The 26,886-nt window shown below is 41.3% G+C and overlaps 1 protein-coding gene across 1 annotated transcript in view; it reads right to left on the bottom strand.

Annotated features, from left to right (window-relative positions):
- LOC122927216 (growth/differentiation factor 8-like) overlaps nt 1–26,886 on the bottom strand; it is a 90,298-nt gene that overhangs the window by 33,239 nt on the left and 30,173 nt on the right. The window contains exons 2-3 of the mRNA XM_044278868.1: nt 22,432–22,558; nt 19,150–19,161 (exon numbers count right to left, since the gene is read on the bottom strand). Coding sequence (XP_044134803.1) covers nt 19,150–19,161; nt 22,432–22,558 — 139 coding nt within the window. The remainder of the gene's footprint in view (nt 1–19,149; nt 19,162–22,431; nt 22,559–26,886) is intronic.

Genomic DNA, 26,886 nt, shown 5'->3' with positions numbered 1-26,886 from the left:
TTATTTCAGATTTACCTCAAAGAAGAAGTTATGGACTGGTTCCAGCTGGTTTATCCAGGCTCTTCTCAAGCATTTTTAGCTCCATTTCTGATTGGAGGACGCCGTTGCTGTGGGAGAATTCCTGTCCCTGATTTGTTGTCCTGCATATGGCGGGAAAACATTTGCCCTTTAAATTGTGGGGTTTGGCGGCGCTTGTGGGCCAGTTTGGGAAGACCAGATCGTCGCCCTGCACTCCCTCCCCATTTATTTTCATTCTATCTGTTGCTTTGCTTTATTAGTGAGACTGTATCACTCAGTGTTTCTGAGAGTATTTCAGTAATTAAGTGACGATTTCTGATGGTTCTTTAATTTATGATGCTTGATGATTTTAATTATTTATTAATGTATTTAGTATGGAATTAACCTTACTAATGCATTGCAGCTATTTTATTCCAATGGAGAAGTTGTTGTGTGTTTATTATTAGTGCAGCGTCCCACTACCCTCGTGGGTACTGCAAAGTTGTCGTATTGTACTTTATATGCCTTTTATATAGCCTGTTGCTAAGCTGCAATATTTTCTTATGCATCATCCCTGCTAACAGGTGTATTAACATGCATTTACACTGAGCTTACCACCAGGGGGAGATAATACCTCCCATATATACAGGTCCTTCTCAAAAAATTAGCATATTGTGATAAAGTTCATTATTTTCTGTAATGTACTGATAAACATTAGACTTTCATATATTTTAGATTCATTACACACCAACTGAAGTAGTTCAAGCCTTTTATTGTTTTAATATTGATGATTTTGGCATACAGCTCATGAAAACCCAAAATTCCTATCAAAAAAAATTAGCATATCATGAAAAGGTTCTCTAAACGAGCTATTAACCTTATCATCTGAATCAACTAATTAACTCTAAACACCTGCAAAAGATTCCTGAGGCTTTTAAAAACTCCCAGCCTGGTTCATTACTCAAAACCACAATCATGGGTAAGACTGCCGACCTGACTGCTGTCCAGAAGGCCATCATTGACACCCTCAAGCAAGAGGGTAAGACACAGAAAGAAATTTCTGAACGAATAGGCTGTTCCCAGAGTGCTGTATCAAGGCCCCTCAGTGGGAAGTCTGTGGGAAGGAAATAGTGTGGCAGAAAACGCTGCACAACGAGAAGAGGTGACCGGACCCTGAGGAAGATTGTGGAGAAGGACCGATTCCAGACCTTGGGGGACCTGCGGAAGCAGTGGACTGAGTCTGGAGTAGAAACATCCAGAGCCACCGTGTACAGGCGTGTGCAGGAAATGGGCTACAGGTGCCGCATTCCCCAGGTCAAGCCACTTTTGAACCAGAAACAGCGGCAGAAGCGCCTGACCTGGGCTACAGAGAAGCAGCACTGGACTGTTGCTCAGTGGTCCAAAGTACTTTTTTCGGATGAAAGCAAATTTTGCATGTCATTCGGAAATCAAGGTGCCAGAGTCTGGAGGAAGACTGGGGAGAGGGAAATGCCAAAATGCCTGAAGTCCAGTGTCAAGTACCCACAGACAGTGATGGTCTGGGGTGCCATGTCAGCTGCTGGTGTTGGTCCACTGTGTTTTATCAAGGGCAGGGTCAATGCAGCTAGCTATCAGGAAATTTTGGAGCACTTCATGCTTCCATCTGCTGAAAAGCTTTATGGAGATGAAGATTTCATTTTTCAGCACGACCTGGCACCTGCTCACAGTGCCAAAACCACTGGTAAATGGTTTACTGACCATGGTATCACTGTGCTCTATTGGCCTGCCAACTCTCCTGACCTGAACCCCATAGAGAATCTGTGGGATATTGGGAAGAGAAAGTTGAGAGACGCAAGACCCAACACTCTGGATGAGCTTAAGGCCGCTATCGAAGCATCCTGGGCCTCCATAACACCTCAGCAGTGCCACAGGCTGATTGCCTCCATGCCACGCGGCATTGAAGCAGTCATTTCTGCAAAAGGATTCCCGACCAAGTATTGAGTGCATAACTGAACATAATTATTTGAAGGTTGACTTTTTTTGTATTAAAAACACTTTTCTTTTATTGGTCAGATGAAATATGCTAATTTTTTTAGATAGGAAATTTGGGTTTTCATGAGCTGTATGCCAAAATCATCAATATTAAAACAATAAAAGGCTTGAACTACTTCAGTTGGTGTGTAATGAATCTAAAATATATGAAAGTCTAATGTTTATCAGTACATTACAGAAAATAATGAACTTTATCACAATATGCTAATTATTTGAGAAGGACCTGTATAGTCCAGCTCAGGCCTAGCCAGTAGATTCTAGTTCAGTCTAGTTTCCAGACAACTTCCTGTTGAGACTAGAGTTACAGTTGAGCACAGCCTAGCAGTGTATGCAGCCTGTTAGCCGCATCCCTCAGCCATATCTCAGCCCAGAGCTGAAGTACTTTATCTATTCAGAGAATATTACAGAAACGAGACCCCCAAAGGGTTATTGGACACATCTTCTTGGTGCCTTAGTACCTTTGGACTCCACCTTGAAGGATTTACTAGTCTTTGGCGACTTCACAAGCCTGAACCAGGATCACCAGGACCATTCTTGAAATGATCTATCAGTAAGGCTACAATTTCCTATTACTTAACATCTAGAGAGGGACATCTTACACCGGTCAGCAGAGGACTTGCTGCAGTGATATCTCTGTACTGAGACTGTGTTAATGCATTGGATGTGTTATTATCAAAAGTCATCTTCAGTAAAGTTCCATCCTGCTTGCCTCAGACTCAGTTCCTCTATTAACACTATAGTAAATGGTTGTACCTCCATACAAAAGGTACTGGCGTTACGACTACAAGGAACCTTGTCGCTGGCACATTAATGCAGACCACCGAGGGCACCTCAAACCAACATCTGGCCAGTGTCCCTTACACCAGAGTGTGCCCCAGAGAATCCTTGTGTCATTCTCCTTTTCACTTTCATGCGAACCTGCCCAGGGACGACATAACCATGAGTAGCCAGAACTTTACACATAATACCCCTGCAAGGTTTGGCATACCGCATTGGTTTTAAGTTATGGTAAGTTTAAAGGGTGCCATTTGCCTCCATGAAAAATAGCTTCTAGTCAATACATGATGCTGCACAGGGGGAACATATGGCAGCACACAGCCATTGTTTGAGGCCTTACAGTGTGTTGCCAAAATTGTTTATTACATTTAGGAATAATTAAGAACAGTCCAATATTTACAGCAAATGCATCGCTCTTCAGATATTGACTAATCTTGCTTTAAGATGTCTTCTTTATTAATCGTGCTGTGAAGCACCTAATAATAACTGAATAAGAAAAATAGTCACACCCATGTCCTTCAAATTATGTAACAATTGAGAGAAAGAACATTTCTATTATAGCCCCTCTCCTAGGTACTTTAAGAGCACAGAATGGTAATGCTATGATTAATGAGCAGACACGAGGTTGATGTACAATGTAAGACTTCAAGTGACAGAAGAAAATAAAAATAGTCTGTGGGGAGGTATTGAGAGCTCCTGGCAGCATTACAACAGCATAAATTAATCAACAGTTCCAGTAATAAGAAATCCAGAGCGAGCACAGTGGGACTTTGTTTTCTTATTATTCAAATGTTCTGAGATGTAGTATTCATGCATTGGATGTTTCCAGAATACAATTTAAAAATAATTGAAAAAGGGAAGCAATGAGTTTCTGTACAATTCTGTCTTCCCAATACTAATTCTCTGTTCCTTTCTGTGTAGGTTGTAATGGTATCAAGCCTGGCTAAGTGGCCTATATTCTATCGTAGGGGATGACTTGAAAGTGCTATTTGTTTTCTAAAAACAAGCTCTCTACATATTATGCCCTGTATACATAAACACATGTATTTTTAAAAGATATATGTTTTTGACCTTATATTTCAAGAAAAATCTGTTAGAAATTGAAGGAATTAATGCTAATACTAATTTGGCAAGTTAAAAGGGTTTTATGAGATTTTACTTCTGATTATCTATCCTCAGGATAGGTCATCAGTATCTGATCGTTAGGGGTCCAAAAGCCGGGACCCCTGCCGATCAGTTGTTTGAGAAGGCTTTTCCTAGGCCAGTCACGAAACGTTCATTGGTCATGTGGCCAGCGCAGCCCCATAGAAGTGATTGGAGCTGAGCTGCGATACCAAGCACAGCTTCTATACAATGTACGACGCTATGCTTGGTAAGCACAGAGAAGGCAGCAGTTCACAGAAGAGCCGCGATAGGTCATCAGTTGTAAGGTCTTAGAAAACCTTTTAATGGCAACCTGAGTAAGGCTTTCTCTATACGGAGCCCTTTCTAGTCAGAATAAATTATGATAAAGTGGATATGTAGAATTAGGTATACTTTCTTTTGGTATACATCTACTTTGGCATTTGTGATGTTGGGTGCTTTTTAGAGGTGATAGACTTTTTAGGATAGATAAGATCAAAAGGTAAGCTTACAATGCCAGATATAAATACTGTAATAAAAAAAATCATCACTCTTTTCTGATGATTTTAGAGGCTGTTGCTAAGGTTGATTATACACCTTAGATAGTTGTTGGCCAAATGCTCATTTGGATGACCGTTATTTAGTCTAATCCTCCCACACACATATATTGGTTGGCTTGGTCAAGACGCTTACTCATGATTAAGGATGACTAGTTGCATCTGAAATGCATAATAAGCGTATGTTTTGCTGATTGGATGTTTTTTTTAAAGTATTTTTATAAATGATTGTTTTTCTGACGAGTTCAGATGAATTATCTTGAATTAAAACTCTATTATGGTAGAGCTGACACAGCAAGTTCCCTTTGGAGCACCATCCATATGGGCAGGATAAAGTGAGCGTCATTGGTGAACCAGTCTTTACCTGTGAGTTTCTCTGATATTTGGGGGATAAAAAATAGTTATTTTTTATACTAAAGCTAATTGCCTTTGTAATTGGCACTTAACAACCAATGAATGAGTATGTACATCATTGGTTACCAAGTAATATATATAGGGGGCCCAGGAGTACTACACTGCCGTCATCTGCTGACTGCTATCTCCGATCTCATCCATGCAACCCCTCAGATGCCACAGTCTTTCTGTAGAGCAGTAGAATTTCATCCCACGGCGCAAAAACCAGCCAATTGTTCCATGAGTATTGTTGAAAAGATTTCAGTATTTATTAGCAGGTAATACAATGCATTGCAGGGAGTGACTCCCCTTCTTTAGGTATAGACTGCTTGTACACAACATAACATACTATATACAGACATATAGTGATGAGCGGCATAGGCAATATTTGAATTCGCAATATTTTGCACATTTTTAGCTGAATATTCGCCATAAATTAGCAAATTCAAGAATTCGTGATTGAAAAAAAAATGGTAATGTAATATATGCATATTGCACGCGCAATTTCATAACCTATAACAAACAATCACACAACTGCTGTATGCAAAAAGCCAGCTATGTATAAGCAAACACCCTATCCATGAGACAGGTACAGTCAGCATACCTTACAATGGCAGTCTTGTGCATTATGAGACATACAAGACCAGCTCTCAATCCAAAAGGAGAAAGTCAGCACGCCTCAAAGTTGCTTGATTCGCGTTGGATTGCTTCGGTGACCTGCGCACCTAGATCATTATCATTAGGGTGTAAAACAAACATTTTTTGGATTCCAGCTAACTCTTCTCTCACTGCTTAGGAAGGCTGCATAAAAATTTTCCGTTTTCTAATTGTCCTAACATTATACTCAATAATAGAGTTGAGCGAACACCTGGATGTTCGGGTTCGAGAAGTTCGGCCGAACATCCCGGAAATGTTCGGGTTCGGGATCCGAACCCGATCCGAACTTCGTCCCGAACCCGAACCCCATTGAAGTCAATGGGGACCCGAACTTTTCGGCACTAAAAAGGCTGTAAAACAGCCCAGGAAAGAGCTAGAGGGCTGCAAAAGGCAGCAACATGTAGGTAAATCCCCTGCAAACAAATGTGGATAGGGAAATGAATTAAAATAAAAATTAAATAAATAAAAATTAACCAAAATCAATTGGAGAGAGGTTCCATAGCAGAGAATCTGGCTTCCCGTCACCCACCACTGGAACAGTCCATTCTCAGATATTTAGGCCCCGGCACCCAGGCAGAGGAGAGAGGTCCCGTAACAGAGAATCTGTCTTCATGTCAGCAGAGAATTAGTCTGCATGTCATAGCAGAGAATGAGGCTTCACGTCAGCCACCACTGCAACAGTCCATTGGCATATATTTAGGCCCAGCACACACACAGGCAGAGGAGAGAGGTCCCGTAACAGAGAATCTGGCTTCATGTCAGCAGAGAGAGAATCAGTCTGCATGTCATAGCAGAGAATGAGGCTTCACGTCAGCCACCACTGCAACAGTCCATTGTCATAAATTTAGGCCCAGCACTAGTGTTGAGCGGCATGTCCCATATTCGAATTCGCGAAATTTTGTGAATATTCAAAAGAATATTCTTAAAATATTCGCGATTATTCAAATTCGTTATTATTTCGCATATGCGATAATTCGAATTATCGCATAATACATATGCTATGCAAAATTCACATGTGCGCTAATGAAATCGCCTTACGAAGATTCGCAACTCAATTCAATCACTAATGTATGAATGCAATGCCCTTTGCCTCTGTTCTGGGACAAGTGTAGATATTCGCATGTGCGCTAATAAAATCGCCTTACGAAGATTCGCACCTCAATCACTTTCTAGGGAATGTGAGACTTTTGGGAATCAATCGAGATACAGTGGGGGGTGATGACAGTAGTTGACAGAGTACAGATCAATGTAATCTGTAAGGTGGAAAGTAAAATAAAAAATACGAATATTCGTAAATCGAATTTTACGAAGTTCTACGTATTCGCGAATATGGTGCTATACTATATGAATGCACAGGCCTTTGCCTCTCTGTTCTGGGGACAAGTGTAGATATTTGCATTTGCGTTAATAAAATCGCCTTACGAAGATTCGCAGCTCAATTCAATCACTAATGTATGAATGCAAAGCCCTTTGCCTCTGTTCTGGGACAAGTGTAGATATTCGCATGTGCGCTAATAAAATCGCCTTACGAAGATTCGCAACTCAATTCACTAATGTATGAATGCAAAGCCCTTTGCCTCTGTTCTGGGACGTGCCGATATTCGCATGTGCGCTAATAAACTCGCCTTACGAAGATTCGCAACTCAATTCACTAATGTATGAATGCAAAGCCCTTTGCCTCTGTTCTGGGACGTGCCGATATTCGCATGTGCGCTAATAAAATCGCCTTACGAAGATTCGCAACTCAATTCACTAATGTATGAATGCAAAGCCCTTTGCCTCTGTTCTGGGACGTGCCGATATTCGCATGTGCGCTAATAAACTCGCCTTACGAAGATTCGCAACTCAATTCACTAATGTATGAATGCAAAGCCCTTTGCCTCTGTTCTGGGACGTGCCGATATTCGCATGTGCGCTAATAAAATCGCCTTACGAAGATTCGCAACTCAATTCACTAATGTATGAATGCAAAGCCCTTTGCCTCTGTTCTGGGACGTGCCGATATTCGCATGTGCGCTAATAAAATCGCCTTACGAAGATTCGCAACTCAATTCACTAATGTATGAATGCAAAGCCCTTTGCCTCTGTTCTGGGACGTGCCGATATTCGCATGTGCGCTAATAACATCGCCTTACGAAGATTCGCGCCTCAATCACTTTCTAGGCAATGTGAGTAAGATCTGAGCTGTTGGACCTTTGGGAAACAATCAATTATATGTGTACTGTAATTTTGTGGGGGGGGGAAAAAACAAAAAACAAATATTCGTTTTTACGAATATATAGCACTATATTCAAAATATTCGCGAAATCGCGAAGTTGCGATATTCGCGAAAAAAATTTGCTTTTCGAATATTCGCGCTCAACACTACCCAGCACCCAGGCAGAGGAGAGAGGTCCCGTAACAGACAATCTGGCTTCATGTCAGCAGAGAATCAGTCTGCATGTCATAGCAGAGAATGAGGCTTCACGTCAGCCACCACTGCAACAGTCCATTGGCATATATTTAGGCCCAGCACCCAGGCAGAGGAGAGAGGTCCCGTAACAGACAATCTGGCTTCATGTCAGCAGAGAATCAGTCTTCATATCATAGCAGAGAATCAGGCTTCACGTCACCCACCACTGTAAGAGTCCATTTTCATAAATTTAGGCCCAGCACACAGGCAGAGGAGAGAGGTCCCGTAACAGAGGATCTGGCTTCATGTCAGCAGAGAATCAGTCTGCATGTTATAGCAGAGAATCAGGCTTCACGTCACCCAACATTGGAACAGTCCATTGGCATATATTTAGGCCCCGGCACCCAGACAGAGGAGAGGTTCATTCAACTTTGGGTAGCCTCGCAATATAATGTTAAAATGAAAATAAAAATAGGATTGAATGAGGAAGTGCCCTGGAGTCCAATAATATATGGTTAAGGGGAGGTAGTTAATGTCTAATCTGGACAAGGGACGGACAGATCCTGTGGGATCCATGCCTGGTTCATTTTTATGAACGTCAGCTTGTCCACATTGGCTGTAGACAGGCGGCTGCGTTTGAGGCCTAGTATTTAGGCGCTGGGTGACCGGTATGGATTTAGTGACAGAATTAGACTTGGAAATGCACAGTAGCGTGTGTGTGAAGTTATTCTGAATGACCCTATGTGCACCTTCAATATTATATACCCTTTTAGGGATAGATTTCAAATAGCTCTGATATAGCAGAAACCACTAAATTATGAAATTGCTAAATTGGGAATTGTATTTCAACCCAGAACAAGAAATGTGCTTGAACGGACACTAAATAACTCGCCCAGCTACAGCACTAACGACAGATTTAGCTGGATATGAATTTGAGGCCTAGTATTTAGGCGCTGGGTGACAGGTATGGGTTTAGTGACAGAATTAGACTTGGAAATGCACAGTAGCGGGTGTGTGAAGTTATTCTGAATGACCCTATGTGCACCTTGAATATTATATACCCTTTTAGGGATAGATTTCAAATAGCTCTGATACAGCAGAAACCACTAAATTTTTAAATTGCTAAATTGGGAATTGTATTTCAACCCAGAACAAAAAATGTGCTTTGACGGACACTAAATAACTTTCCCAGCCACAACAGGACAGCGTTAACGAGAGATTTAGCAGGATATAAATTTGAGGCCTAGTATTTAGGCGCTGGGTGACAGGTATGGGTTTAGTGACAGAATTAGACTTGGAAATACACAGTAGCGGGTGTGTGTGAAGTTATTCTGAATGACCCAATGTGCACCTTGAATATTATATACCCTTTTAGGGATAGATTTCAAATAGCTCTGATATAGCAGAAACCACTAAATTATGAAATTGCTAAATTGGGAATTGTACTTCAACCCAGAACAAAAAATGTGCTTTGACGGACACTAAATATCTTGCCCAGCAACAACAGTACAGCGGTGGGTAACGAGAGATTTAGAGGGATTTAAATTTGAGGCCTAGTATTTAGGCGCTGGGTCACCGGTATGGATTTAGTGACAGAATTAGACTTGGAAATGCACAGAAGCGTGTGTGTGAAGTTATTCTGAATGACCCAATGTGCACCTTGAATATTATATACCCTTTTAGGGATAGATTTCAAATAGCTCTGATATAGCAGAAACCACTAAATTATGAAATTGCTAAATTGGGAATTGTACTTCAACCCAGAACAAAAAATGTGCTTTGACGGACACTAAATATCTTGCCCAGCAACAACAGTACAGCGGTGGGTAACGAGAGATTTAGAGGGATTTAAATTTGAGGCCTAGTATTTAGGCGCTGGGTGACAGGTATGGGTTTAGTGACAGAATTAGACTTGGAAATACACAGTAGCGGGTGTGTGTGAAGTTATTCTGAATGACCCTATGTGCACCTTCAATATTATATACCCTTTTTGGGATAGATTTCAAATAGCTCTGATATAGCAGAAACCACTAAATTATGAAATTGCTAAATTGGGAATTGTACTTCAACCCAGAACAAAAAATGTGCTTTGACGGACACTAAATATCTTGCCCAGCAACAACAGTACAGCGGTGGGTAACGAGAGATTTAGAGGGATTTAAATTTGAGGCCTAGTATTTAGGCGCTGGGTCACCGGTATGGATTTAGTGACAGAATTAGACTTGGAAATGCACAGAAGCGTGTGTGTGAAGTTATTCTGAATGACCCAATGTGCACCTTGAATATTATATACCCTTTTAGGGATAGATTTCAAATAGCTCTGATATAGCAGAAACCACTAAATTATGAAATTGCTAAATTGGGAATTGTACCTCAACCCAGAACAAAAAATGTGCTTTGACGGACACTAAATATCTTGCCCAGCAACAACAGTACAGCGGTGGGTAACGAGAGATTTAGAGGGATTTAAATTTGAGGCCTAGTATTTAGGCGCTGGGTGACAGGTATGGGTTTAGTGACAGAATTAGACTTGGAAATACACAGTAGCGGGTGTGTGTGAAGTTATTCTGAATGACCCTATGTGCACCTTCAATATTATATACCCTTTTAGGGATAGATTTCAAATAGCTCTGATATAGCAGAAACCACTAAATTATGAAATTGCTAAATTGGGAATTGTACTTCAACCCAGAACAAAAAATGTGCTTTGACGGACACTAAATATCTTGCCCAGCAACAACAGTACAGCGGTGGGTAACGAGAGATTTAGAGGGAATTAAATTTGAGGCCTAGTATTTAGGCGCTGGGTCACCGGTATGGATTTAGTGACAGAATTAGACTTGGAAATACACAGTAGCGGGTGTGTGTGAAGTTATTCTGAATGACCCTATGTGCACCTTCAATATTATATACCCTTTTTGGGATAGATTTCAAATAGCTCTGATATAGCAGGAACCACTAAATTATGAAATTGCTAAATTGGGAATTGTACTTCAACCCAGAACAAAAAATGTGCTTTGACGGGCACTAAATAACTTTCCCAGCTACAACAGGACAACGGTAACGAGAGATTTAGAGGGATTTAAATTTGAGGCCTAGTATTTAGGCGCTGGGTGACAGGTATGGGTTTAGTGACAGAATTAGACTTGGAAATACACAGTAGCGGGTGTGTGTGAAGTTATTCTGAATGACCCTATGTGCACCTTCAATATTATATACCCTTTTTGGGATAGATTTCAAATAGCTCTGATATAGCAGAAACCACTAAATTATGAAATTGCTAAATTGGGAATTGTACTTCAACCCAGAACAAAAAATGTGCTTTGACGGACACTAAATATCTTGCCCAGCAACAACAGTACAGCGGTGGGTAACGAGAGATTTAGAGGGAATTAAATTTGAGGCCTAGTATTTAGGCGCTGGGTCACCGGTATGGATTTAGTGACAGAATTAGACTTGGAAATACACAGTAGCGGGTGTGTGTGAAGTTACTCTGAATGACCCTATGTGCACCTTCAATATTATATACCCTTTTTGGGATAGATTTCAAAGAGCTCTGATATAGCAGGAACCACTAAATTATGAAATTGCTAAATTGGGAATTGTATTTCAACCCAGAACAAGAAATGTGCTTGAACGGACACTAAATAACTCGCCCAGCTACAGCACTAGGGACAGATTTAGCTGGATATAAATTTGAGGCCTAGTATTTAGGCGCTGGGTGACCGGTATGGATTTAGTGACAGAATTAGACTGGGATATGGCCAAAAAATGAACAGACTATTGCTGGTTAAATGCACTTGGTGTGACAGCTTCACCCTGATGTAGGCTTTAGCCAAAAAACAACCACACCATTGAGGGTTAAATGCACTTGGTGACAGGCGCAGCTTGCCCCTGATTTTGTATATGGCCAAAAAATGAACAGACTATTGCTGGTTAAATGCACTTGGTGTGACAGCTTCACCCTGATGTAGGCTTTAGCCAAAAAACAACCACACCATTGAGGGTTAAATGCACTTGGTGACAGGCGCAGCTTGCCCCTGATTTTGTATATGGCCAAAAAATGAACAGACTATTGCTGGTTAAATGCACTTGGTGTGACAGCTTCACCCTGATGTAGGCTTTAGCCAAAAAACAACCACACCATTGAGGGTTAAATGCACTTGGTGACAGGCGCAGCTTGCCCCTGATTTTGTATATGGCCAAAAAATGAACAGACTATTGCTGGTTAAATGCACTTGGTGTGACAGCTTCACCCTGATGTAGGCTTTAGCCAAAAAACAACCACACCATTGAGGGTTAAATGCACTTGGTCGCAGCTTGTGCTGGCGCACCACAAGACACAAAATGGCCGCCGATCACCCCAGAAAAATGAGACTGACAAACGGTCTGTGCAGCCTAAAAACAGTGAGCAATTGAGGATCAGCAGCTCAATGATCCACAGCTGCAGATCGATCAGTTAATCAAGTCCTTTGGAGGAGTTAATCTGCCTAATCTCGCCCTACTGTCGCAGCCGCAACCTCTCCCTACGCTAATCAGAGCAGAGTGACGGGCGGCGCTATGTGACTCCAGCTTAAATAGAGGCTGGGTCACATGGTGCTCTGGCCAATCACAGCCATGCCAATAGTAGGCATGGCTGTGATGGCCTCTTGGGGCAAGTAGTATGACGCTTGTTGATTGGCTGCTTTGCAGCCTTTCAAAAAGCGCCAAGAAAGCGTCACAAAAGCGCGAAGAAAGCGACGAACACCGAACCCGAACCCGGACTTTTACGAAAATGTCCGGGTTCGGGTCCGTGTCACGGACACCCCAAAATTCGGTACGAACCCGAACTATACAGTTCGAGTTCGCTCATCCCTACTCAATAACCTTTCTATACTGTTTTGTCAGGTAAACTCATTTGCATAAACTTGGGTATATGGGAAAGATGCAAATTAGCAGAATCTGCCTTGTTTTTCAGCTAAAACACTATTTGCATGTCTTTCCTATATGTCCAAATTTATGCAAATCTATAGAGGTGATATCACCGTTACATATGAAAATCAAATCATCGATATACAGACGGTAAAATATAATATTATTTTTCCAGTACCCAGAACCATAGATGAAAGTCTCCTCAAACACCCCCATAAATAAGTTAGCAAAACTTGGCATGAATCCCGTGCCCATTGGGGTACTCTTGGTCTGCAAATATAGGGAATCCTCACACCTGAACATGTTGTGAGTCAGAATGAATCTAATACATTCCAAAATGAACCTTTTCTGTTTTTCTGGAATCAAAGTGTCCATTTAGTGAACTCTATTTCCAGGTCATGCTGAATGTTTAAATATAAAGCAGTCACCCCCAGAGTCAACAAATGATAAGTATCCTTCTATCCAATCCAATCTTGTGTTTATTAACACCGAAAAAGATAGCAACGTTTCGACACCAAAGTCTTTTTCAAGCTATAGATAATGTTACAAGTGAACACTAATACATATATTTACACCCTATTCAAACAGGATTGGTTGGGGGGCTGTCCCAAGGGCCCAAAAGTAACCCCTCCCCTTAGACAATTCCACCAGTGATATCCACAGTGACCTGATCACCAAAAACCTACATATGTGACAAGAATCCAAGTATAAATTAGCACTTACATCGCAGCTGAGCCCAAGGAACAAACAGACTAAACGAGTGAGGTGAACAGCGTGGCCATCATGCTACTGCGCATGCGTGACTCTCATTTCCTGGTTTCCACAGCAGGCCGGCATCTCCAGCGATCATGTGCTCGATCCTGTTTGAATAGGGTGGATATGTATGTATTAGTGTTCACCTGTAACATTATCTATAGCTTGAAAAAGACTGGTGTCGAAACGTTGCTATCTTTTTCGGTGTTAATAAACACGAGATTGGATTCAAGACTGGGAGTGCTGCGGTTTTTCATATCTTCTTTGGTTACCAAGGGGACCCTTAGGTCGGGGCCTGACACTGCAAGCACCGCCGCCATTTTTTTATTGAAATCGACTAACAAGTGGTGTTGTCCTGTCTTCACTTTATAAGACGCACCTGATGATAAGTTGCACCTAGGTTTTAGAGGAGGAAGATAGGGGAAAAAATATTTTGAACCAAAAGGTATGCTAAAATATTTAATAAAATAACAATAACAATTCACACTGTTATGGGGGATCTACGGATAACACACTGTTATGAGGATATTTGGGAGATCTTTGGATGATGCACTGTTGTGACTGCAGTACATTAGTGTATTCTTAAAGATAAGGGGGGTTATAGTCACATTTAATATTAGTACTGTCCAGAGACAGTAATGTAATTGGCCTGTGTTGATATAAAAATAACTATAACCCTCCTCATACATAAGAGTGCATCTATTTACTGAAGTACATGGGTGTATTCTTAAGGATGAGGGGGGTTATAGTCCTGTTTTACACACAGTACATTTTTTAGGTCAGCCCCTGAGCTGTCACTTATCAGGGACAGGGGATATAACAGGGCGATGGTCTCACAGCAGTTCTATTGGTGGTCTGTGGCACTGGCACTCATGGCCGCACAGGAGGGAGGGGGTAAGCTTATTGGTGGAGGCGGCAGTTCCCGCCACGCTTACCACCAAACAGCGCAACATGCAGGACGGCAGTGCAGAGGAGAAGGAAAATGGCTCTTGTCTCTCCTCCTCCTGTGGAACGGACATGCAGTTAGACGTGCGGCCTGGCGGCATTCAGCTGAATGTTTCACTGCTGCCGCCCACTCCTGAGTGCTTCATACCCGCTGCCTGCCCCACACTTCTTCCTTCTAGGTGGCCGGCTCACTTATTAAAGCTCCTGCAATGTGCCAGCCACCTTGATTTTGGCACATGCGCTTTATAGAATTGTACTTCAGGTGTCATAGGTGGATGGCTAGTAGCAGGTGTGGTGAGTATAGAATAGAATAGCTTGGAGTTGGATTGATGTTTGGGTGTGTGAGTGTGATGTCTCGCTGATGTCTCCATGGGTGGAGAATCGGCAGTGGTACATTCTTTGAGCCAGAACTTATTATTGGTATTAAAATCTGTCCTGTCTCTGGATAGTTTGCCTGCCTTCTTATTCAAAATGTCTTTCTCATGTTATATAACCCGTGTGGTGATCATACGGTCAAGTTTGAGAAATTAATGATGCTCCTTGTGAGAAAGGATGTTATTGTAACAATCTGTGATTTTAGTCCCTTAGTTCAAAGCTATAGCTTTTCTTTTAGTAAGTAGTCTAGACATAAGAACTTTAGCACAATCAAGAAGATAGTTGTCCCAATCCTTACAAAAGTCTATGTCATTTTCAAACGTATGTTTATACCATAGACCACTATGGACGAGGTTTTCTGCAAGATATATTTCAAGGAATTTGGCATCGAGCTGATGTTGGCTCTCGCTGATCATATTCCTTTCAAGTTAAAAAAACAGCGAGGAGAGTAATGTTTCGTCAATAACTACATAAGTAGGATTCGCTTCTAATGCGGTGTTGGTGGTAGTTTGAGCTTGAACTTGTACACATTGTGTGACGAGTCACACTCTGTTCGAGGCGATTATGGACGTATTCCATATTGCTGGGTGATCACCTGTCCTTATGTGCTCCCGTAATGTCCAGAAAAAACCGCAGGCGGTGTTTATTTAAAAACACAAAATAGGCACACCATAGGGTAAAAACGTATGGATAAAAATAAAATGTAGCCAAATGGAGGCTCACCTTGTTAGGTTGTGCTAAACATAGACACAACACTATTGTAGATTCATCAGGGTGTAATCTTAGACCCCCAGGCTTGGTATGCAGCCACGGATACAGGTACTTCTTGCACGGGATGCCTGGGGTCCCCAAGAAAGTAAGTAGATCAGTAGAATTTCATCCCACGGTGCAAAAACAAGCCGATTGTTCTGTAAGTATTGTTGAAAAGACTTCAGTATTTATTAGCAGGTAATAAAACGCGTTTCGGGGACTGCTTGTACACAACATAACATACCATATACAGACATATATAGTAACATAGTATATAAGGCCGAAAAAAGACATTTGTCCATCCACTACGGCCTGTTATCCTGCCAGTTGATCCAGAGGAAGGAAGAAAAAAAAAGGGTGAGGTAGAAGCCAATTTTCTCGACTCCATTCAGGCAATCAGAATAACTCCCTGGATCAATGACCCATGTTTACTAGCTATAGCCTAATATTATTACACTTCAGAAATACATTCAGGCCCAGCTTAAACTCTTTTAGTGAACTTACTATCACCACCTCCTCAGGCAGAGAGTTCCATAGATTCTTACCGTAAAGAATCATTTTCTATGTTTGTGTACAAACCTTCTTTCCTCGAGGTGCAGAGGATGTCCCCTTGTCACAGTCACAGCCCTGGGCATAAATAGATGATGGGAGAGATCTCAGTACTGACCCCATATACAGGGAGTGCAGAATTATTAGGCAAGTTGTATTTTTGAGGATTAATTTTATTATTGAACAACAACCATGTTCTCAATGAACCCAAAAAACTCATTAATATCAAAGCTGAATATTTTTGGAAGTAGTTTTTAGTTTGTTTTTAGTTTTAGCTATTTTAGGGGGATATCTGTGTGTGCAGGTGACTATTACTGTACATAATTATTAGGCAACTTAACAAAAAACAAATATATACCCATTTCAATTATTTATTTTTACCAGTGAAACCAATATAACATCTCAACATTCACAAATATACATTTCTGACATTCAAAAACAAAACAAAAACAAATCAGTGACCAATATAGCCACCTTTCTTTGCAAGGACACTCAAAAGCCTGCCATCCATGGATTCTGTCAGTGTTTTGATCTGTTCACCATCAAAATTGCGTGCAGCAGCAACCACAGCCTCCCAGACACTGTTCAGAGAGGTGTACTGTTTTCCCTCCTTGTAAATCTCACATTTGATGATGGACCACAGGTTCTCAATGGGGTTCAGATCAGGTGAACAAGGAGGCCATGTCATTAGATTTTCTTCTTTTATACCCTTTCTTGCCAGCCACGTTGTGGAGTACTTGGACGCGTGTGATGGAGCATTGTCCTGCATGAAAATCATGTTTTTCTTACCTTGCAGACTTCTTCCTGTACCACTGCTTGAAGAAGGTGTCTTCCAGAAACTGGCAGTAGGACTGGGAGTTGAGCTTGACTCCATCCTCAACCCAAAAAGGCCCCACAAGCTCATCTTTGATGATACCAGCCCAAACCCGTACTCCACCTCCACCTTGCTGGCGTCTGAGTCGGACTGGAGCTCTCTGCCCTTTACCAATCCAGCCATCTGGCCCATCAAGACTCACTCTCATTTCATCAGTCCATAAAACCTTAGAAAAATCAGTCTTGAGATATTTCTTGGCCCAGTCTTGACGTTTCAGCTTGTGTGTCTTGTTCAGTGGTGGTCGTCTTTCAGCCTTTCTTACCTTGGCCATGTCTCTGAGTATTGCACACCTTGTGCTTTTGGGCACTCCAGTGATGTTGCAGCTCTGAAATATGGCCAAACTGGTGGCAAGTGGCATCTTGGCAGCTGCACGCTTGACTTTTCTCAGTTCATGGGCAGTTATTTTGCGCCTTGGTTTTTCCACACGCTTCTTGCGACCCTGTTGACTATTTTGAATGAAACGCTTGATTGTTCGATGATCACGCTTCAGAAGCTTTGCAATTTTAAGAGTGCTGCATCCCTCTGCAAGATATCTCACTATTTTTGACTTTTCTGAGCCTGTCAAGTCCTTCTTTTGACCCATTTTGCCAAAGGAAAGGAAGTTGCCTAATAATTATGCACACCTGATATAGGGTGTTGATGTCATTAGACCACACCCCTTCTCATTACAGAGATGCGCATCACCTAAAATGCTTAATTGGTAGTAGGCTTTCGAGCCTATACAGCTTGGAGTAAGACAACATGCATAAAGAGGATGATGTGGTCAAAATACTCATTTGCCTAATAATTCTGCACGTAGTGTATATTTTTTACATGGTAATGAATCTACCCTCAGTCGTTTTTTTTTCTAAAGTAAATAACCCTATTTTTGATAATCTTTCAGGGTACTGTTATTCCCTCATTGCCCTAATTACTTTAGTTGCCCTCCTCTGAACCCTCTCCAGCTCTGCTTATGTCTGCCTTGTTCACAGGAGCCCAGAACTGTACACAGTACTCCATGTGTGGTTTGACCAGTGATTTGTAAAGTGGTAGGACTATGTTCTTATCTTATTGGACTTGGCAGCAGCTGCCTGACACTGGTTTTTACAGCTTAGCTTGCTGTTCACTAAAATTCCTAGGTCCTTTTCTATGTCAGTGTTACCCAGTGTTTTACCATTTAGTATGAACGGGTGACTTGTATTATTCCTACCCATGTGCCTTACATTTGTCAGTGTTAAACCTCATCTGCCACTTCTCTGTCCAAGCCTTCAATCTATCCAGATCCCTCTGTAGTAGTATACTGTCCTCTTCTGTGTTAATTACTTTACACAGTTTAGTGTCATCTGCAAAAATATATATTTTACTGTGCAAGCCTTCTATAAGATCATTAATAAATATATTTAAGAGGATAGGGCCCTGAGGTACTCCGCTAGTGACAGTGACCCAATCTGAGTGTGTACCATTAATAACCACCCTCTGTTTTCTATCACTGAGCCAGTTACTCACCCACATACAGACATTTTCTCCCAGTCTGTCCTTTTATGCGGTACTGTGTCAAATGCTTTGGAGATGCCCAGATATACGACATCCATTGAATCGCCGCTGTCAAGTCTAGAACTTAGTTCCTCGTAGAAACTGATTAAATTAGTCTGACATGACCGATCCCTCACGAAGCCATGCTGATATGGTGTTATTTGCTTATTTTCATTGAGGTGCTCCAATATAGCATCTCTTAGAAAACCTTCAAACAGTTTACCCATGACAGATGTTAAACTTAACGGCCTATAGTTTCTGTGCTCTGTTTTTGGACCCTTTGAACATTGGCACAACATTTGTTATACACCAATCCTGTGGAACACTCCCTGTCAGTATAGAGTCCTTAAATATCAGAAATAAAGGACTGGCTATGACAGACACACACTGGAAATCAAACACACGAACGCTCACAAACTCGCGTTATTTGCATGCTTGTATAAAAGGAGCTCTTTAACCAGTCTGCTTTTTTCTCTGGATTCAAAGGACTGAGCTGCCCTCAAGTTTGGATTTTTAACTTCTCCTAATTAGATACCCACACCCTAATTACTCACCTTTGAAAGACCCTGGACAAGGAAGGAAAAAAATTAAAAAATATTTAAAACACAGTATACTCTCAGCTGCTTTGCAATAAACCTGGCAGCAAAAGCAATGCACACAAATAATTTAGCTCTCACAGATACTCCCTTACGTAATCTAAAGTCACACACTTAATATAAACACACTTGAAATAAAACACACGACCAAACAAACTCGCGTTATGTGCCTGCTTGTATAAATGGAGCTCTTAAACCAGTCTGCTTTTTTTTCTCTGAATACACAATTATTTTTTTGCCAAAACAAAAGTCAGTCCCCTTACCCCCTGACCTTTGTTTTGGCTTTTTTTTTGTGTATATAGGTCTGTATATGGTATGTTATGTTGTATACTGTCGGGTTGTAATAATTCAATTAAGAATTATTAATTATGGTCATAAAAAAAATTAACCATAAAATTTATTTATTTTTTTTAATTTGTCATAAATTCTTAAAATCATGACCTGGTGAATTGTAGACAACCTAATTGATACAATTCACATCTGAGGCCGACAATTTCCTCAGATAAATAAGTTCTTTTTGACGTGAGATGACGTTAATGATAAAACATGTAGTTCTGCATTATACAATAATACACAGGTATTATAAAAATATGCAGATTTATTGGTTACAAGGTTATAAACATATATAAGTAAATAAAACACAATGATAAATGCAAATGAATATATATGGCGTTAATATAAAGCATTACAAGCTTAACAATACATGTGAGTGGAAATAACTTGTCACATTATAACAAAGCTATTATTAGGTTAGGATATCAAAATATATACATAAGTTATATACATCACTTCTGTTCAGAGAAAACCTCATGATATCAGGATGGGCATGTCTAATCCTAGACATCAATATGGAATGCTAAATACATTCCGCCCCCTTCTAACCAACTACACATTACATGACTTCAAGAATGGGCAAATCCATTCAAGGATATAACTTAGAAGAGATAACTGTATCCTTCCGCCCCATCCTGGACTATTTTCACACATATAACTTTGGTAAGACTATTAAGACAAATAACAGGGATCTAGGATCTTTCCTAGACCATATCTTAAATGGGAAGGACTTGAAACAAGTCTTTCCTGTGGGAATCCATCATTTAGCTTGGTGAAGAATATTCTATCAACACATATATATATATGCAAATCATTTAATGCTTTGTTAGATTATGAGTCTTGATTCTTCTGCAGGTAGAATGAAGTCTCACAATATCCTAAGACTACATCTCAATATGGAGATGATCAATTAATTTATTTATTTATTCGCCAATCTAGATGGTATAATTTCACCCACACTATCAAATTAGTCTTAATAAAATTAAATATCATTTTCTGTGTCTCTTACCAAGTCCTAGTAGAAATCTCACTTCTTCTCCTAGGAAAGCTGGGTGGTCCATCATAGTGCATCTCACCATGGCTTTCATCTTGATAGACCCCTTTAAAGAGCTTAACTTCTCTTTCCTCTCTTTCTCCTCTCCTCTTTCTTGTGTGTGTTTGTGTGTCCTTTCTCCCCCCTGTGTATGGTTTATGATCACAAACTTATCAGTTAGACACACCTTCCTAGTTTGGAACTTTCCAATCATTGTCGGATGGGTGTGACTATTGATAAGAAATATGACATCATAACCTTACCCAGAATGCACTTTTGCTACTGTTGTAATGTCAACTACTCATACCTAGGTGGCACTGCTGTGTAAGCTATTTGCATCATAGTATAAAGGGTTAACGTATGTAAGTCTGAATAAAATGTATTCTATACATTTTGACCTTAAAAGCTTTAATTAAAAGCTATAGGGATTAATTCTGACACTTGTAGCAATTAGAGACAGACCTCTAGGCGTCTCTCTGAATGTTTCTCACACTGTTTATTTATTTATGTATCGTAAAAAACTTCAATGGCCTTGTTTTCTCACAGAGATATCAGTACCTCCTCTTGTCACACTAAAAGATGTGATTCATGGTTACAAAACACACATCTTCACAGACACTCTTTTAGAGACAAAGATTCTCCTAATGAGAAATATATATAATATACTGGATACATGTTGTCTTCATAACATATAACAGTATAATATAATATATATTATATGTTCTACTGATTGTCTTATGCTAAGGACTAAGGCTCATTAAATGAATACATACATTATATATTTTTCTTCATTCATAAATGCCTAATTGTATAGGTAATTATCACCAGCTGCATAGAGCTTATCTTTATCTCCCGTCATAAATTTAAAAGTAGACAAGGAGGCCTCTTCTCAGACTGGTACATTCATTAGAAGAATAACATTAAAAAGTAGAAACCTTTGTGTGACCTTACCTTGGCCTACTCAAGACATACAAAATTGTAACTATAGTCGAGCATGGCTCTTAAAGGCAATGAACATTCATCTTGACTAAAATAATTGGATATCAATGCATTTACCTATGAAAAGGTACAACAATACAAGCAGTCTATACCTGAAGAAGGGGAGTCACTCCCGAAACACGTTGTTACTCTGCATTGAATAACTAGCTACACTACTCACAAAAAGTTAGGGATATTTGGCTTTTGGGTGAAATTTATGGAAAACTTAAAAAGTTCACTCTACAGTAATATTATATCATGAAAGTAGGGCATTTAAAGGGGTTGTCCTCCATTTTGAACCCAGGAAGTCCCCCTGACTTGAGCATCGGAGCAGTTCATGCTCCGATGCTCTCCTTTGTCCTGCGCTAAATTGCGCAGGGCAAAGGCATTTTCAAGAGTTCCGGTGACGAACTGAACCGGGCTCTCCATGGGGCTGCCAGGAAACCCGGTGATGTCACCATCACTGATGGGCGGGCTTTAGTGCTGCCCTAGCCAGTAAAACAGCTAGGGCAGCACTAAAGCGCGCCCATCTGAAGCTTCCACCGGGCAGTGTGTTATTGTAAACAAACGCGCAATGTAGCGCAGGACAATGGAGCGCATTGGAGCATGAGATGCTCCGATGCTAACATCAGGGGGGCTGCCTAGGTGAAAATATTAGTATGTCCGGGTTCAGCTCTGAACCCGGACAACCCCTTTAAGTATAAGCATGCAATGGTGACTTCCTCATCTCAAACAATTTATTGAAACAAAAGCCAACAGCGGTGGGTGTACCCCCACAAAAAATGTCAATGTCTCAATAACTTGTCATGAGGCCTTGAGCATCAATTGCAGCTTGACAACAACGTGTCATGCTTTTCACAAGTTGACTTATTGTCTGCTGAGGCATGACATCACACCTTTCTTGAAGGGCAGCCCTCAGGTCATTGAGGTTCTGGGCTACAGAGTTGCAGACCTCTACACGGAGACTTAGTTGATCCCATAAGTTTTCAATGGGATTCAGGTCTGGAGAATCGATAGAAGTATCTGGTCCAAGAAAATTGCCAAACAGCATTGTGAGAGTGCCATGACAGTTTGAAGAATATGAAATGAAGTCCACACATCCATTCTAAATCCAAGAGGTGGACATCCAGGCAAAATATCGGTATCAACAATTCAGCTCATCACAAGGTCTATCAGTTCTAGCACGACAAACACGGCAGTGGAGGTTGCCCGTATTTTTTGTAATAGGGAGATCACAGATGTCCATGCAAGCATCTTGCGGCATGCATTACACAAGTCTGGAATGGTGAAGAAGCCTCAACGTAAATATCATCATAAGGTGTGACGGCTCGAGTTTGCAAAAACGTACGAACACTGGACAGTAGAAGATTGGAAATGCATGATTAGGAGCGATGAGACAAAAGTCAATAGACCGGGCTCTGTTGGGTGCAAATGGATCTGAAAGAAACAAGGGAAAAGGGTTCTAACAGATTGAGAAATTGAAGGAACTGTTAAGTTCTGTGGAGGAAGCCTGATGATATGGGGTTGTTTCACAGCCAAAGGCATTGGATACTTGAAAAGGATCGGTGGGGGGTCTCAATGTTGGTACAGTAATGTGGGCACACAGGGCAGCAGCAGACACAGTATTGGTGGAAGCTGCAGGGTGGCAGTGGGGGGTTCTTTGCTATAGAGTGTTGAGATGGACTGCAGAACCAATGAAACAAGTCAGAGGTGTAACCTAATCTCCTGGGTCCTAATGAAAATCTGTAACAGCCCCTATCTACCAAGTGCCATTTATTAATACTGGTGTCTTCTTATTCTTCTGAATAAGAAAAGGAAGGTGAACGACTGAAATCCATGGAGATGTCACCTATAAATCATTGAATTTACATTTGCAATATCTGTGATCAAGGGTGCACCGCCAATGAGGCGAGGTGAGGCAATTTCCTCAGGCAGCACAAGATAGGGACAAGTGGAGGGCAGCAGAAAGGCCTTGGGCAATGAGTGTTTTTATTGTGGAAGCGTTAATCCCTGCATATTTAACTGTATCGCTATATTGACCAGTATGTTTTGTAGCACTTTATGTAATGTTTTCCAAGTATGCCTTTAACAGTAAGGCTGGAGGAAAGAGGTTAGGTTGAGAATTTGGCATTGGTGGGGGGGGGTTATTTCAGTTTTCACCTCAGTCAGCAGAAAAGGTAGAGCAGTGTAAAGCAGTGAATGATTTCATCATGCACCAGACCACTAAAACAGGGAGCAGGTTTTTTTTTTTTTTTTTTGGGTCAGGCCAAGGGAGCTCATTAGAGACTCCTGTCACGTACTCAGGCTCTTCGAATAGGCCACCAGATTTGTCAGTAGGAACAACTGCAGCATCAAAGAAGTCACCCCCTGATATTTATCTTAGAGAAAATGCTCATGCTGAAATAAAAAGAGATGGTGAAATAAAAATAGCTTCTGCATCTTGCTGGCTGCCCTGTAGCTGCTGGTGACCCACACGAACAAAGTCCCAAGGGGGATGAGGATGTGGATGAGTAGATACCGCTGGAAGAAGGATGTGTGTAAGGGCCACTCCAAATTGCTATATGCCCTTTCTTGCCATATTGCATAAATCACTGTAATTTCCTTTTTAAATGCTGCAAAATTCCTATCACAGGTAGTGATGGACGAACATCTGCCGGGACGGGTCGCAAACGCGATCGCGATCAAATGTTCGTGAACCGCAAGTTCACGGCGGGTCCCATTTATTTTAATGGCAGGCAACCCAGAAAAACCTTCAGCTCATATTTGCAGCCAAGAAATAATTACTAGAAGTGCACAAATAGTCCCATAACATGGACAATGACATACTAGATGTATTATTCGAATTTGCCATCTCCATTAATTATTTTTTTAAATGAGAAATATCAGCAATATAATTTTTGCATACGCGCATGCGCACACCAGTTATAATTATTTTTTCTAATACCGTTTGTCCCTGTGTGTAGCAGAGGTAACACAGCAAAACAGCAAACAAATGCTGCACTACCCAAATGCACTATATAGAAAGTATAATATTGGTATACACCCCGCTTCTATCAGTTTTTTGGGGGGTATATCACACCAGTTATAATAATTTTTTTTGTCACTCTGTAGCTGCAGTATCGCTGCAGAACTGCTCACCACTGCTGCACAATACAAATCCGCTATAATATGCTTTCTATGTTAGAAAGTATATTATAAGTGCATTACACCCCTCTGTACTGCACACCTATCAATAGTACACCTATAGCAGTCCTTAAAAGGACTTTTGTGGACCTATTTGATAACATTTTTGTCCTTAACAGTCTGTCCCCGCTCCACACAGCAACCTTTCCCTACACTGACAAAAGACTGAATGTAAAATGGCGGCCAGTTCGGGTCTATTTATAAGGTAGGGGGTATGTCCATGTGCTGAAACTTTTTAATTGGCTGTCCTGTACCACCTAATGGATGTGTCATGGGTCAAAGTTCTTCACAATGTAAAAGAATATGGCAGACGCGAATATTGCCATATGTTCGGCGAATTGCGAACGAGCAAAGTTCACCTCGAACCGACTGCCGGAGGAACCACAAGGCCATCACTAATCACAGGCTGTTACCATGCATTCCACACTTCCAACACTAGAAGTCACTATAACATCATTTATATAGGTCGGCAACAGAACTTGTGGAGATTAGAGCAGTCCCAGCTTATGGACTCCACAGCACCAAGTGACTGGGAGAAGCCTAAAAGCACCTAGATACAGCCTGACAACTAAGTACAAAGTTGTGAGTTATCATTCTTCCTTTATGGACTTTAGTTTAGACAACCTTTTCAAAGAATGGAGCAGAATACTGATGCCTGCCATGAGGAAGACCGCCCTTGGGTTGTATACTATTAGTACCAGAGGATCTATATTATTGCAAGACTAGAAAGCCTGAGCAAGTTCAGGAACCAAGTAGAGTATTATTACCACTCCTGCATAAGTTCAGCTGAAACCTACATACTACACCTCACAAAGCCTGCTAATTGGGATTTGCAGCTTTATCATCTTTGACAATTTCATGTAACACAAAGTACTGCTATAAATTGCTATTTACTGCAAGACTACAATTGACAAGTAAAGTTCCTGTTTGGTTCAACTACTGCCTCATTCCATTTCATCTCCTCATTGAACTTCATGGTGCTGGCGTCACGAACACAGGGGTCCAACCGCCAAAGCACCCTAAGCGTTACCTAATTACCATCAAAGACACCTCAACCAACAACTGGCTGGTGTTCCCTGCAACAGAGAGTTCCCCAGAGTATTTAGTGCTGTCTTCCTATCCACTGCACGCCAGCCCAGTGGACAACTAAACTGTGGGTATTACTATCCTCGGCACCTCATCACTAGTACACTCACACTATACCCCTAGGGTGTCTGGTCTGCTGCAAAAATTGGCATCATGAAAAGGATGCAAAATCCCTTGCTCCTTATATGAACAGGATATGATCAGGATTCAAAATCTCTTGCGCCTTGTGCGAACAGTATATGAACAGGTTTTCAAAACACCTCTTTGCCTTTAAAAGAACTGTGTTAGCATAAACCTGCATCTTACATAGCAAAAGAAAAATTGATGACACTGTGTATTGAAAATATCGATGAGAGAAACTTTAAGTGCCTTTAATCCACTGAATACCCTGTTTGCATTAAAAAGTACATGTGGACATTATACAAGACCTTTATTATTAATTTGCATGGCCAAAAGTGAGAAAACTGAAGATTTTTGTGTCGATAGCTCGGATTGCTGTCACTGAATGGACTTTTCTTATGTACCTAAAATGGCCGCCTGAAGCTTCTTTATTAATTGTACTGCGCCGTCACTGTGCAGAAGGCCCTGTTCGGTGGAAAAATTGGGTGCTACCCCTTTTGAAAGTGCGGGAGAAGAATTACTGCTGCGCCACCATAGACTTGCATCATGCCTCTCGGTCTTGGTCTCGCCCACTCTCTGCCAGTGAACCTTGGAGGCGGACCGGAAGGAGGAGTGTGCGGGGGCCCAATTGAGAGGGAGGATGTGCGCTACTGTTAAGAGATTTTTGAAGGACCAGTGCCCAAAAATATGGCTGACTGCCCTACTCCCCAGCCCGACAGAGGCAAGAACGAGGCCGAGAGAAGTCTCCTCTGGCAGTCAGATCTGTGCCGATGCTCCGGAGATATGGAAGTCACAGAGGCCCAACGGAACTATCAGGATTACCAGGAAGGGCAACGCCAGTTAGCTGTGCAGCAGCAAATGGGTGCTGGGCGTGGCCGCCCAGAACATGACAACGATCCCCAAGGGCTGGTGCCTGAACCTCCTTAGCCGAAGCAAGAGCCAAATTCCGCTACAGCCGATGC

Source organism: Bufo gargarizans, chromosome 1, assembly GCF_014858855.1.
Source record: "Bufo gargarizans isolate SCDJY-AF-19 chromosome 1, ASM1485885v1, whole genome shotgun sequence".
Classification (NCBI taxonomy): Eukaryota; Metazoa; Chordata; class Amphibia; order Anura; family Bufonidae; genus Bufo; species Bufo gargarizans.
Note: the sequence above shows the minus strand (reverse complement) of the source record. Positions and strands in the feature narration are given on the sequence as shown.